The sequence below is a fragment of the Magnolia sinica genome, chromosome 16 (genome assembly GCF_029962835.1).
Source record: "Magnolia sinica isolate HGM2019 chromosome 16, MsV1, whole genome shotgun sequence".
Taxonomy (NCBI): domain Eukaryota; kingdom Viridiplantae; phylum Streptophyta; class Magnoliopsida; order Magnoliales; family Magnoliaceae; genus Magnolia; species Magnolia sinica.
In genome coordinates, this window is record NC_080588.1 from 3,143,316 (window position 1) to 3,157,397 (window position 14,082).

The 14,082-nt window shown below is 39.5% G+C and overlaps 1 protein-coding gene across 1 annotated transcript; it reads right to left on the reverse strand.

Annotated features, from left to right (window-relative positions):
- Window positions 1–1,390: 1,390 nt before the first annotated feature.
- On the reverse strand, window positions 1,391–13,554 carry LOC131229344 (kinesin-like protein KIN-12F). The gene is made up of 16 exons (XM_058225282.1): window positions 13,231–13,554; window positions 11,807–11,944; window positions 11,611–11,694; window positions 11,370–11,498; window positions 11,079–11,138; window positions 10,943–10,996; window positions 10,731–10,823; window positions 9,766–9,861; window positions 9,045–9,193; window positions 7,826–7,975; window positions 7,613–7,742; window positions 5,290–6,372; window positions 4,826–4,924; window positions 4,143–4,262; window positions 3,209–4,000; window positions 1,391–1,936 (listed from the first exon to the last, which is right to left on the reverse strand). The coding sequence occupies exons 1-16, from the start codon at window positions 13,468–13,470 to the stop codon at window positions 1,646–1,648; spliced, it is 3,708 nt and encodes a 1,235-aa protein (XP_058081265.1). The 5' UTR covers window positions 13,471–13,554; the 3' UTR covers window positions 1,391–1,645.
- Between the last annotated feature and the right edge of the window lie 528 nt (window positions 13,555–14,082).

Genomic DNA, 14,082 nt, shown 5'->3' on the forward strand with positions numbered 1-14,082 from the left:
AATGTCACTAATCCATAACTACTTTTTCAAATCTGTAGTGGTTCTCTTGCAAAAAGGTGTTGATAAGCCATGGATATGTATGGTTGAATATGAATATTAGTTGGGATACAACATTACCCAAATCCAAATAGCCATTGATCATTTATTTCTTTGTGCATGTGTGGATCCATCCAATAAATATGGATTGGGTCAGGCCCAGGCCCAGAAGATCTTTTCGCTTGGCCAGATATGAGAGGTCCATGCTAGGCTTGGGCTGGGCTAGGGACAAGGCTAGGCTGGCCCAGCCCAAACCGAGCCCATTGACTCCCCTTTCATGAGTAGTTGACGTCTCTTGAATTACTTGCAATTTCCAACACCATTTGAATTCAAATTGTCTCACCAAGAGATATAATAAATACCCATTCCTAACCACAATCCAACGGCGTGATTAAACGCCCCACCTGAGAACAGGAGACATCAAGAAAAGCAGCTCACATGCATGCATCCACACATGCATGGCACGCATAATTACATGAATGGATCTGCTACTAACCCAATGCATGAAATTTTGGCTCATGCATGGAGAGGACATGTAAATAATCCTCTGTTTGTACAAGTGGGGCCAATGGATGAGGGATCCAGACCATTGATCTGATGGCCAAACAATTCTCCATAAATGAGATCATCCGAGCGATTTGATTGGTGGCCTTCGAATACATTTACGAAAAAGATTAATGCATCAGCCTAACTCAGTCGAAAAAGAAGGCCAAAGATTGGATGGTTAGGATCTGTGCAGGGTAATTATGACCTGGATCACAAAACATGGGCCCCATGTAAACCATTGCTAGAGTATCACTGAACCAAAGACTCAGTGTAACTTCCATAACTGTCAAAACATCATACAAAGTAAACACATGGAAATGAAGAGTTTTACTGTAATTCACACTCATACACACATGTACGCATTCATCCGAGCCGTCCATTAGAACAGGCAGATCTTGGATAGGCAGATCTTGGATAGGCCATCACCAATAATGTAAACTGGAAGAGCCACTTTTAGACTGTCAAAGGGCCAGGCATGGGGTTGGCTTCGACCTGAATTTTTAACTGTTTGGCCATGGCCTATTCAAAATTTTGATTTTGATTGGCCCACGCTGGGCTATTGATTCAAAATTTTGTAGCCTACAATCTCCGTTGATTGGACGACTGATACTAGCTGAGACTCTTTTTTTTAAAACCTAATTGATGGGTTTTTGTAGGCTATTTTTTGTATGGTTTAGACCATCCAATCAATCTGGTTTATGCCACTGGGACTTGTACATTGATCATTCTGATCAACGAACAGCTGGATGAATGAGCACATTTGCAGAAGAGGAATGGCGAGGGATGCTGCAGATTAAGAAGACCAATAAAATGAAAGACAATTCTACAATCTTATTTGTTTCCACCAATCTGAGGGGTAAAAACAATAATCCAAAATTCAAATCACTATGCGAAATCAAATCAAGCTGACTCAAGTCAAGCCTAGCTGAAGCCACTCCAACCATGCGTTTACTTATCAGACCCAAGAAGGGTCCCGCTCGAACCAACCGATCAAGTCGCATTGGAGCCAAGCCATTGATACACTGACAGTGGTTGTAATGTATACATGCAGTGAATTTCTGTGCTACTTATCTCTATACAAGTCGACGTAGCTCCGCACATTCGAATTGTTGTAACCCATTGAGTTGTTGTAGCTGTCTTGACGATAAAGTGGGCTGAATTCAGCTCTCCAGTCATCCTGATCATCTGGTCGATCGAGATCTTGCTGCAATACGGGCCGTAGTGCAGATTCAGGCAATCGGCTCTCTGCAAGATACTGTTTCATGGTGATGATCTCCATCTTGTGCTTTTTCTTTAGTTTTTCCATTTGCTTCTTTACTTTCTCACTCTCTTGCTGAGCTTGCACAAACTTCTCCTGCATTGAATAAATAACAGAAAATTCACAATGTGTGGCTGATTTCACCAGCTACTCTTGGAAACAGAACATTCACACTGAGATTGGTGGCATACCAGACACACTGACCCTGTATTACAGATTTTGATTTATGCTAACTGAGTTGTATTTGGGGTATGATCCGAGCGTAATGGGGTGAGGAGTGGATAGAGAGAGAAAAGGGAAACAGATTAGAAGGGGAGAGAAAAAATGAGAGGAAGGAAAATGTGGGGTTGCGTGCGTGTTACACATGGAGAGAAAGAAACAGTGGGTGGGTGACTCATCATCAATGTTTCTGTTGTTGTTGCCCACTCGAGTCCACAAAAAGCGTATTTTTTGGGCTGATGTCCTAAAGTGAGCTGATACAATAGATGAGCAGAGTAGATGTGACATAGTTATCAGTGTGGGCCCCATATGGAGCCCTTGTCTCATGGTCTCTCTAATTAGACACTTGATGGAAGAGGAGAAGTCAAGTGAAAGGAAGCAGATACAATCAATGCTGCCATGGAGCTAAATTTTTAAGACAAATTTGCCCTCTCTTAACCAACATTGTGAAGGCTAATTGTCAGGGCAAAAATGTCCAAAGCTATTGATCGCTAATACATAATGGTAATTAACTAAAATGAGATTAACCCATTTTCAGGCATCTACCAAACAGGACCTTATAATAGCTGTCATAATTTTTAAGGGTACTTTTTCAACTTTTTTTTAATTATGTTTTTGTTTTTGTTGGAATATTTCATCTTCTTTTTTCTTTGTTTTCTTTTTCTTTGATTGGTTCTTCTGACAACTGTTTCATTGAAAAATAGCAGCATTTAAGTAGAGTTCAATACAATTTGATACCATAGGAAGAGTACTGAAATAAATAGAGATCGGCATCATCGATTTGTGTCCAAAGAGGAAAGACGTGTCCTGAGACTGTGAATCACTTTGGTGGTATGTTCTTCCAGACCATAGCCTTCTAGGATGTTTCTCTTCATTTCATATGGGATTTTGCAATCAGGTCACTAATCCCTTTCTATAGACTCTGATGATCCATCCTAGCGGTCGGATGTACACCCCCCCACCCTGGTTCACTAATCTACGTTAACCCTTGATTTGAAGCGGATGAAATGAATTTTACAAAACAAATATCATTTGTAACATTAATATTATGTTAGAACGAGTTTAAAGATCTGGATTAAAGAGGCCCTCATGGCCATTGATCCAATGAGGACAGCATATGTAACAAAGATAAGTAGTTATGTAACTAACCTCAGTTGCTGAAACAGCTTCCTCAGCTTCTTTCAGTCTCACAAGGAGTTCTCCAGCAGCATGTACAGCTTCTGCTGTATCTCTCAACTGAACTTTAAGACTCTTGTTCTCCTTCTTCAAACGATCCCTCTCCCTATCCCTCTCAACTCTCAAAGCTGAGAGCTCTGCAGCAAGAGATTCAACAAAGCGCTTACCTGCACCCTTGCCTCCTGCTTTCGCAGCTACCCTCTTCACCTCTGCGATCCCTTCCATGATCTTCCGATGCTTCTCGAGCAACCCATTATACTTCTCTTGCAGCTCAGCATAGTGTTCGATCATTCTAGCATGCCCAAGCATTGCCCTCTGCAGCGCATCATCCAACTCGTCCGAGCATTTCTTTTCATGTCTCAGCTCAATCTCTGTCTTCTCCGCAAGCCGGCGGTTCGATTCAAGATCAACTCTGAGCTCTTCGGTTAAAGAAATCCACCCGCTCTCCATCTCGGTCCACTTCTGCCTTTCCTTCTCTAATTCTTTCCCCACTTCGTCCAGAGAAATAGAACCAACAGCACTACTTCTCAGTTGGATTGATTGTGACAATGCAGTCGAGCTCTGTTTTTGAACAGAACCATTTGAAGAAGCATTTATATGTGATTGCAACTGGTCCTTTAAACTTTGGATTTCCTTGAGAAGTGCTTCCTTCTCGCCCATTTCGAAAGAGACCTTGTATTCATGATCCAGTTCTTTCTGGAGTTCCTTCGGCTCACCATCTGTGCTTGAAACCTCAGGATGGTTTTCATAACCAAGTTTTAAAATCTGCAAACATTTGGTAGTTATTAATACCAGCAAAGGAAAGAATTAAGGCTTCAAATAGAAAGATCGGTGTGACCTGCCTTGAACTCATCTGCTAACTACCAACAGTAAGGAACAAATAAAAGGCCTCATATGCCTAACCCACCTTGCGTTCATCAGCTAACAACATATTCTCTTCCGTCAGCCCTTCAAGGCAAAGAATTTTGGTGTCCTGACTCTGTTTTATAACTGAATCATGTTGATGCTCCAGTTTGCATTGCTCAACCTGCATATTTTGAGTGTCAAGAATCATCAATGTACCTTATATATATGATGTCCCATATGTCATTTAAAAGGTTTGCAGACATTACTAAGATCCCCGTGAAGGTGGGGATGTTAGCAAAACCTAGTTTGCAAACCAGGTGAATTGACCAGGGACTCGCCCAAATCAACCCGGCCTGGTCACTTGGTCAGGAGGACCGGGGATGCACCAAACTCAGGCCTGGTTTCCCAACTCAGCGTGTAACTTGGTCAACCAGCATGAAGTCAAAATGGGTTGGGCAAGTCTGTTCCGTGCACAAATTAGGTGGGCATAACAATCTTTCTTTATTGTACCAGTGGGTATCCATTATTTTCTATGGTGTGGCCCAACTAGTTAGTGCAGCTTGATTTTTGCACTCGGTGATCCTTATGGCGGGGCCAACCTATTAGATGGGTAGGATTCCACAGACAACACATTTAAACTTATCAACTGGTTGGATAGTAACTTATGGTCCAACCGGTTGGATGTGAGCATCTCTCTATAGATAAAATGGTTTGAAGTAATGATCTCATGCAATGAGGATTTACCAGATGATTCAGTTGCTCGATTTTAGCCACTTGCTCAGCACAGACCTTTTCAAGCTCCTGCTGCCTCTTGATGGCTGCTGCCAAATCATTTTCTTCATCCTGAAACATTAGAAAATAATCTATTACTGACATGCAAAAAACAAAGATTCCAAACCCTTCGCAAATGGAGAAAAAAAAAGAGATATGCGACAGCTACATCACAGGAACACAAGTACAATTTTCAAGTACTCTGTTGCGCAGGTATACAAGATCCAGGTCATTCATCACACCCACACAGGTCCATTTATCAGGAGGCTACATAGTGGCTACATTGAATGTGGAATGTTGATTACCAGGCAGACCTATTTTTGGGCCACAGGAAATACTCAATTTTGAAAAACCTGGATCGGCTGATGAATGGCCCAGATCTCAACATAGTGTCAGATTGAGATGGCTCAGAGAAAAAGACAGCTTGCTAAATGTACCTTGGCTACTTGATTTCTCAATCTATCAGTAGTCCCAACTTCATCAAATGGCACAATGCATGTATTTAGGCTGTCTCGAACTTGCTTAGAACCATTACTATCCCCCCGTTTACAAAGTGCACATAGGAAAGAATTGCTGGATTCGCCTAAAGGTTGTCCGTATTCTGCTGGTGTTTGCATACTGGCATCAACTCTTTCAGCTGCATGAGATTGTTTAAGTATTAAGTTTTCAAAGGAAAAGCTATTCTTGGAAGCTGAATACTGCTGATGATAGTCGATAATCTGCAAGCCTCTATGAAGGCTGGCAGCCAAGGACTCAGTTGGGTTTGAGAATGCCTTGCTTGATTGCAAGGAGGAACGGATGTTATCGCTTCTCTTAACTGACTGTCTCAAGACATCTGAATTCAACTTGGGGCTCTCGGATGGATTATGCTGACTTTCTGAAAGATTCGACGACACGAAAGAGACAGTTTTCTTTTGCTTGTTATCAATTTTTGGAGAATCAGAAAGGGTTGGGTCTAGGAGGACTGGAGACTGTCGGGATGGTATGATCGTGAGACTTGCTCTGACCATTGATGCAGAAGTGCTGCTAGAATCTTGAGATTGATCTTCTTTTATAGCTCCCAAAATGTCTTGGGAAGCATGAAGGTTCTCCAGAGACCCGCTCCGGCATTCCTTCTCAGGTTCTCTCAACAGAATATTGTTGCTTTTACCTTCCGGGGGAATGGTGGCACTAAGTTCAAAACCATTCTCAAGTGAATCTAAACCATTGGCTGTGTCCATATCTGAATTTTCTTCAAAGGAAGAAAACTGCATTGACATGTTGTTTTCAGGCATGTCCCTCAAGTTATCTTCACTGGGATCATGCACATTGTGCAGTTGGACGCATAATTCTCTTACGTCCTCCTCGTCAATGTTTATTTCTTCTTCTGAATCACTTTCTATATGAGGTAAGATCAAAGAACGGTTCAGACTCAATCTGAGTTGATTCAAGCTTTCACGGGCATTGTGTCGTTTGAAGTATCCGCCATTGTTACCAACCGAACCATCGTCTCCATTTGATTTCACTCTGGTAAGCTCTTCCTGTGGCCAACAAAATACACGGCTTAGTTACTGTTAGATTGAACTTATATAAATAAAGAGGTTCTAATAACACTTTTACATTTGTTGCTTCCATTGCTGCTTTTCTCTCTACATAGTGATCCAGCCCACTCAACTGGTAATTCCACTATAGATGGGCCACGTAACAAAACCACTGCTAGGAAGGGCAGTTATAAATAAGAGTCACCATTTCAACAACATTGTATGGACAATGATGAACTCAAAATCAATGATATCTTTTTTCTAAATCTCCCCCATCCACAATGGACAATGGTATCTTTTCTAAATCTCCCCCATCCACAATGGACCTACTAGATGAACAGTCTAGATTACCATGTTGGCAAAAACAAGGAGCAAAAAATGCTAGTATAAGTTATAAATAAATAAATTGAGAAACTTAAATGTCTCCAGGGTTGAATATAGCCGAACATGTAAATAAATCAATTGAGAAAACTAAACATCAATGAAAAGGATCATTAAGAACAACTGTCCATGTCTCAACAACAATGTATGGACGAACAAACTCTTCTTTTTTCAGACAAACTGACTAAAACATGTTTTTTTTTTTTTTTTCAATAAAACATTTTTATTGAATAAATTTTAAAAAAAAACGTTTAGGGGCAATTTAAAAAAATAGACAACAGTGGAACGTTTAGGGGCAATAAACTTGAGTGGAAGATGATTTTAAAAATAAAAAATAAAGACAGAATAATTTATATGAGGATTACTTGAAAAGGAAGGATTCAAGAGAGGCAAAGAACATCATTCAACTATCTATATAAATTATTGTTCGTACATTAGAAATTCTAATTATTTTAGTTAAGGTTTTTTATTTAAACCTTATTTATTTACGATATATGCACACAAATATATAGCATTTTCTTCACTAAATTTCAAAATCATATTAAACACAAACTTTTTTACATTCTCCGAATTGGCCTTTTTATTACTGTATGTTTTTTTTTAACGATTGACACAAGCTAAACAAGAACATTCCATGTACCTTTTTTTTCCATTTGCTGTTTTCCTAACTATGATTGTGAGGCACAAGGAGCAAACAATGCTAGAAAACTCATACCGATAAGAAAATAATAATAATAAAAAGAGGTTCTAAGGGTGAATGTAGCAAAACTCAAATACATCACTGAAAACTGAATGTCTGCACTGATGAGTGTACGAAACTTGAACAACTCACAGAAAACATCGCCTGGGATGAGTATACCTTTAGTTGACGAATCTGGTCACTCAAATCATTAACATAATCCTCTGTTATTTCATTTATAACAGCCTTGTTTTGTATGGATTTTGCTCTTTGTCCAAACCTTAGAGTGCTCAGAGTTTCACCCTTGCATCTGCACTCAACAGGGACAAACTTCATTTCAGAAAAATAGCATATTGAAAGTGGTTGTTTCAAGTCCACGGTCTCGTCACTGACCTGTCATCTGGAGAAATAGCACAAATAACTGTAAGTTTTGCATTGCCCCCAAGTGATTCCCGCAATAGATGTGTCAAACAGGAATTTTTGTATGGAATGTTTTGAGGTTTGCCAGATTGACCAACTTCTGCTAGAGTGTTGACTAAGTACCTGAAATCATTCAGAAAGGGCAGGCACTTATGGACAGAGCTAAATATAACTATGTTCATCCATTTCTAAGCTATAATGAAATCTGTTGTCCAACTGGTAAAGAACATTCATATAGAAGTAACAAACCAAGAATATGTAGTGTGCATCTGATAAGAACCATTGTGGATGGACCATGCCACAAAATCAACATATTGGAAGATCCTAACTACTATAGTTGGATCCACAAAATCTCCACTTTGGAAGATCCTAGCCACTAATATTGGGTCATTTTTCAGTTAGATGTGGATTTGACTTCACTTCTTTACCATCTATTTTCAGACCAGAAATTGAAAGGATAGAAAGAATAGCCTGTTGATAAGATTTCTGGGACATTATCTATCCATGATGGAACCCATCAGACCAATGGCCTAGATCCCTGAACCATGGACCCCACTTGTACAAATTCAAAAATGGGAGGATACTGAGCATATCCTCAACCAGGATATCCTTGGGTCGAGGATCCTATAGCTTCTCACTGGTAAAATCGACTGTGCACACTTAATTTCCAGGAGATGATTTATAGAGTTTGATGCTTCAGAAGGACATGCGCATAGTATCCTGATACACCAATTCTGTCCAAGTGCAACCCATGGTTTGATCCAGGCCAGTTATCTGATGGGGCCCATGTTGAACTATACATAAAAATATAGACAGGTCTTCTAGTCTGGTAGATTTAGGGACATCCACCATACACAGTAGATCAACAAAACATGGATCTCACTTTTATGGACTGGACACTTTTCACTTTCAACAGTGGAAGTTTTTGGAGCAAACAGTGGAGCCAATCAGACTAATCATCCGGATCAACCAATTATGGGCACCAAATGTACAGACCGGACACCACTCACTACCCAACGCATCAGGAGTCGAAACGAGTTGGGCATTGCAAACACAAGGCAGACTAATGGACAGAGCTAACCATGCATTGACTTTGAAACGTGCCTAACAATGGAAACCATGTACTGATTATATGATAATATGATATAGAAAGCGACTAACTTCAACAATACAGTGGTTATAGTTTACATACCCAAGCTGTGAAAGAGACCACTTTACATTTCTGGCGTCCTTAACACACTCTCTACCTGCATCATCAAGTTTATTTCTTTCTGATCCTGCAAGATCCACAAGACTAATTCTGCTACTCTTTGAACTGCTAAAGCATTTCGACAATGTTCCCTGTGGACCACAAGTTTTAAGTGTTAGAAACATCTAAAAGAAAAAAATTGACAAAAAACTCAACTGTATCTGTAATTATTAAACTCGTCTGTATCTGTAATTATTTCCTATGTTAACACAAAAACACATTAACTTGTGCAAGCCGCATCTATCATTGCAAATGCCAATTGCAATAAAAATACGAACAGAACAGTAATCAAATCCAACAATGAGGCCCATTCACATGCAATTTTCAATACAGGCTCAAAAATAGCACCTGAATCAGAAGACACGACATTTACATATACACATACAAAGATCTAGTATGTAAAGAAGGATGCATCTCCTTATCACTATAATTCCTATTGGATGACAGACTGGAATATCATTTAATACATCACATAAATATTTAAATCTCTATAAACAAGAAAACCTTCATACAAAGCTATAATGACAAACAAAATGAAATATCACATACATGGATTTTAGTGCATCTCATAAAGTTTTGGCAAAAAACATATTGTAAAAGGACATTAACTGATTGTTTTCAAAGGTAAACACGAAATTCAAATATTTAATCAATGATAATATACCTTGCACCAGGATTCGATGACGCAAGTGAAAATGATATGAGATCGGGAGCTCTTCGAATTTATGCTTGTAGCACCAACCTTTCTGTTAGAAAGTCCCTGCATCATTAATGAAGTTTACGTATCAAGACAAACAACTGATAAAATATCATTAATGAAGTTTATGTTAACAAGACAAACAACTGATAAAGATGATGTAATTATCACACTTATATCAAAACTGTTATTAAATTATTGCTGATAAACATAACTCAAGTCCTGAAAATTTAAGACAAAAAGGTTTTGGGAACAGATAACCTGCCTCTAGAGTTAAAGCATTTTCATGCCACCAGATTGTGTACCAAACACGTGGCCCAAATGTATGATGTTCCAAACCAGGCATCCTGTAGCTTCATCTGCTGATTGGCCCCTAACTAAATTTTACTATGTATGATAACCATCTATTACATGGGCCTTTCCTCAATTAATGCAAGCTGTTGGCCTGTCACTGAATTATGCATTTTTTCGGCTGTGCCCTATTCACTTTTAAAGTTATGAAATTGAAAGTTAGGATCCCATTCGTGCAAGGTGTTCAAAATGACATGGAGGCACAGAAAATGACATGCCTCCAGAGGCACAGAATCTGCTCCCAAAAGTTTTTATTCTATTCTCTACATAAACCAATACAACAATATCAGAGTCAGTCGCGTTAGACATTGAACACATGCTGCAAAACTTAATTAATCACCATATAAGAATTTACAATTTCTTTATATACAACCATGCATGACATAGATTGTGGGAAAATGACGGGAAATTAACTCTGTACCCATGAGAAAGGCAAAGAATTTGTATCCAAAAACTCTCAGCATCCAATCATGGGAGGAAACAGAACATAATGATTTTCCATGGTGCAGTTCACCCAACATGAACTATCTAGTCTTGGCCATTGCAGATGTAGCCAAAACTGTGAAATGGCATAACCTTACCTTAATTAAGATCTGAGTTACATCCTCAAAGGAAGTCACATATTCCTCACTCAGATTCTCGACATAGAAGCCATTCTTGGCATCGTCTCTTATCTGGAATCAATTAAGTGAATCCAATGTCAACAGAAACAGAAAATTTAGTTGTAATTTAGTTGTGTGACTGAATGGACTCAAAGAAATCAAGAAATAACTAAGGACTCAAAACTCTCTACCTGAAGATTTCGCTGTGTTGGATCCAGTAAATCAGTTATCTGTTCCTTGTATATCTGTCACAGAAAACAGCACATAAATAGCAAGGTTGAGAACCATACGAACTCTGACAATTTGATCTACAAAGCAAAAGCATACCTCAAGAAATGAACAGCGACATTGGTAGTTTATTTGTCCCTCATCCGAATTCTCTTTTTCCTGAATGAAAATCAGACCAACCAATCATAAGACTAGTTCCCTCTTTGTAAAAACCCATGTCGTAAGATTCAGATTCAGTGCCTAAATTTTCAAGAAGATTTTGATGGTTCTCTAGAAATCATATTTTGAATTCAAAACTCAGAGCCTGGACCAACAAGCAAGTCAGGTTGGCCGAGTTCCGACTCAATCAATGAGTTTTTAAACATGGGGAAACAAGGAAATGGTACCTACTTTCTGAATCTCTGAAAACAGCATATGGAAGATGCGAGGGACAATCCCCTGGTTGCTTCTTGGGGAGTAGTTCCCTTCCACCATAGCGCTTGGTGGGCCCCACATTGTATGGGTCTTCCCACTTCCCGTCTTGAAACAGATTGCACAAAGTTGCATTAACATAAATTTTTCAATCATATAGAAAGATTGTAAAGAATACAAGACAAAAGCATTTGCAGGCATGCACATTATCAACTCATACCTGTCCATATGACAGTATGGAAGTGTTAAAACCAGCCAAAGAGTTCTTTACCAATGGGATGCCAACCAACTGAAAAACATCTTCCTGCCAGAAAAGAATCCATAAACAAATTCAAATTCCAATTCACATATAGCCTAATTTTTTATAAAGCTTAATGCATAACTTTAATTGACTGTGCATGATCTGAGCTCCGAACCTGAGTAGAATCTGAATCAACTACAGAATCAAAAGAAAATATCCGGTCTTCAACAGATAACGAATTCGAGGAAAGCTTCCGAACAATCCGATCCGATCCTCTCTCCAGACCACTAACAGGTCGGATCCTTGCAACAATCTATTAACAAAACAGAAAAAAGTAATGGAAACACTGATTAAAATCAAAATGTTCAAGGACATGGTTACTGAATTACCACTTTTTGCATTCAATCAAATTATATAGAATTTAGAGTTTGAATTTCAACAAACACATATGATGCCTGATCAAACTAAGCAGAGCAACTATACAAGAAGGTCCAGCTTTTTATGATCCATGCCACTGGTCTAGTGGGTCAAGACTGGATCAAGCCCCTATTATCTCCTCCATTGGAAAATATCACATGTACAATTAGGGCTGAAAGTCGGGAGGGTTCAACCCGATCGACCCGTGACCGACCCGACATTGGGTTGGGCTCGGGCAGGATGTATAGGGTTTGGTCTCAAGCTTGGGCTATATAAACACCAACCCGATAAAACTTGGGTTGGGCTTGGGTTGAGGTCTCGGGTTGCCCGACCCAACCCTAACCCGATCAATATATATAAATTACTTATAAATTATAATTGAGTGTGAATTGTTTGTGTTGAAGGCACATGAAATTCCAGTGACGTCAGGTCTTATTGGTCCACACCATTTGCAATGACTCAAGCTACCAAGATATGCCAGATTTCTCTCTCCCAAATAGATTGCATGCTACACAACACGACTTTTAAAGTAGTAGTTGTCCCATATTTTAGCTTGTTTGTTTAGAAAAAAATGAAGTTCTTTATGATAAATAACTACATATATAATTAATAAAATCATAGGTACAAAAAATAAGTTGTGTTTTGAAATATAATAAACTAATGTAATAACGAAAATATTAGCATGTATCCACCCGACCAACCTGATCAACCCGACCGACCCCACTGTTCGGCTTGGGTTGAGAATTTCCAACCCGAGGTTGGGTTGGGTTAGGGTTGAGGTATAGGAACCTTGGGTTGGGCTAGGGTTGAGCACCAACCCGACCCAACCCGCCCAACTTTCAACCCTATGTACAATTGATGGACGCCGAACATTGGTGAAACCATCAAATTTGTATACCACCAAATGAGCAGTTAAAACTTATCTGATGGACGAGATTTATGGGGGCACGGCCTCATCCATTGCGAGTCCCACCAGATGAACGATCTGGATCATCGAAATGTGGGTCCCACCTGTACACTTTCTGGCTTGAATAAAGAAAAAGACGCTATTTTTTTTTATTTTTTATTTTTTGTTATGTCTAGCATTATTCAATAACTCTCCAATTTCATACCAAAATCAAAATCCAATTTTGAAACAATTCAGAAATTAAGGGTTTCAGCACAGGAACAAAATCAAGATACCTTGACGGAGGAATCTTCCAATGCCGCCGATCTATGATCCTGACTGTCCGATCCAGATCCAACTTTCTGCGAATTCGCTGCTGGCGCCGTCAGTTTTTTAGGAACAGAAGGCGAGACCGGACGATCGCACAGCACGTTCGGATCCGGCGGAGCCGTGTTTTCTCTTCCGCGCTTCGATTTTCGACGGAGCGGATTCATCTTCAGGTGATCAGAAATGGATCTTGGAAGGAGGAGAGACATCGATCGGGTTGAATTTCAAAACGGGGAGGGAGAGAGAGAGAGAGAGAGAGAGAGAGAGAGAGAGAGAGAGAGAGAGAGCGTAGGATAAGAGAGGGTGCGTAGGATGGGAGAGAAGGAGAGAACTGAGAGAATTTCAAAACGGAGAAAAGAGGGAAAAGGGATTTTCTTTTGCCGACAAGGGCCGTTGAGAAATGAATAATGCATATTTGAAATTTGGTGTGTTATTTAATACTCTGGGAGAGTATGATGCTTGATACTCTGGCACTCAGAAATTCTACACGTATTATACATTTAACTCAAATTAAACAGGATGGATTATTTGAAGTGGACGCTCTCAAAATCAGATTGATTGGGTGGTCCTTTCCTCTGATTGATGGACACTTGTTTGCTGAAACAGGAACATTGGATATTTTTATCTCAACCGTCCAGTAAATGTCCACGAATCCGATAGTTAGATAATTAAATTAGTTTCATTTTTTTTTCATTTATGATGCAGATAAACTGGGATCCATATATTTAGACGCTTTGATTTGAATCAGTTCTGTGCCACGTGTACAAATTCCCAGTGCCTGCGTATCACCCGCCACACTCCGCGAGAGTAGTAAAGTTTTC

Coding starts and splice junctions, on each gene's coding strand:
- LOC131229344 (XM_058225282.1), bottom strand. CDS start 13,470: ATGTCTCTCCTCCTTCCAAGATCCATTTCTGATCACCTGAAGATGAAT. Junction 11,945..13,230: donor TGGAAGATTCCTCCGTCAAG/GTATCTTGATTT, acceptor TTTTGTTAATAG/ATTGTTGCAAGGATCCGACC. Junction 9,194..9,765: donor TCATCGAATCCTGGTGCAAG/GTATATTATCAT, acceptor TGTGGTCCACAG/GGAACATTGTCGAAATGCTT.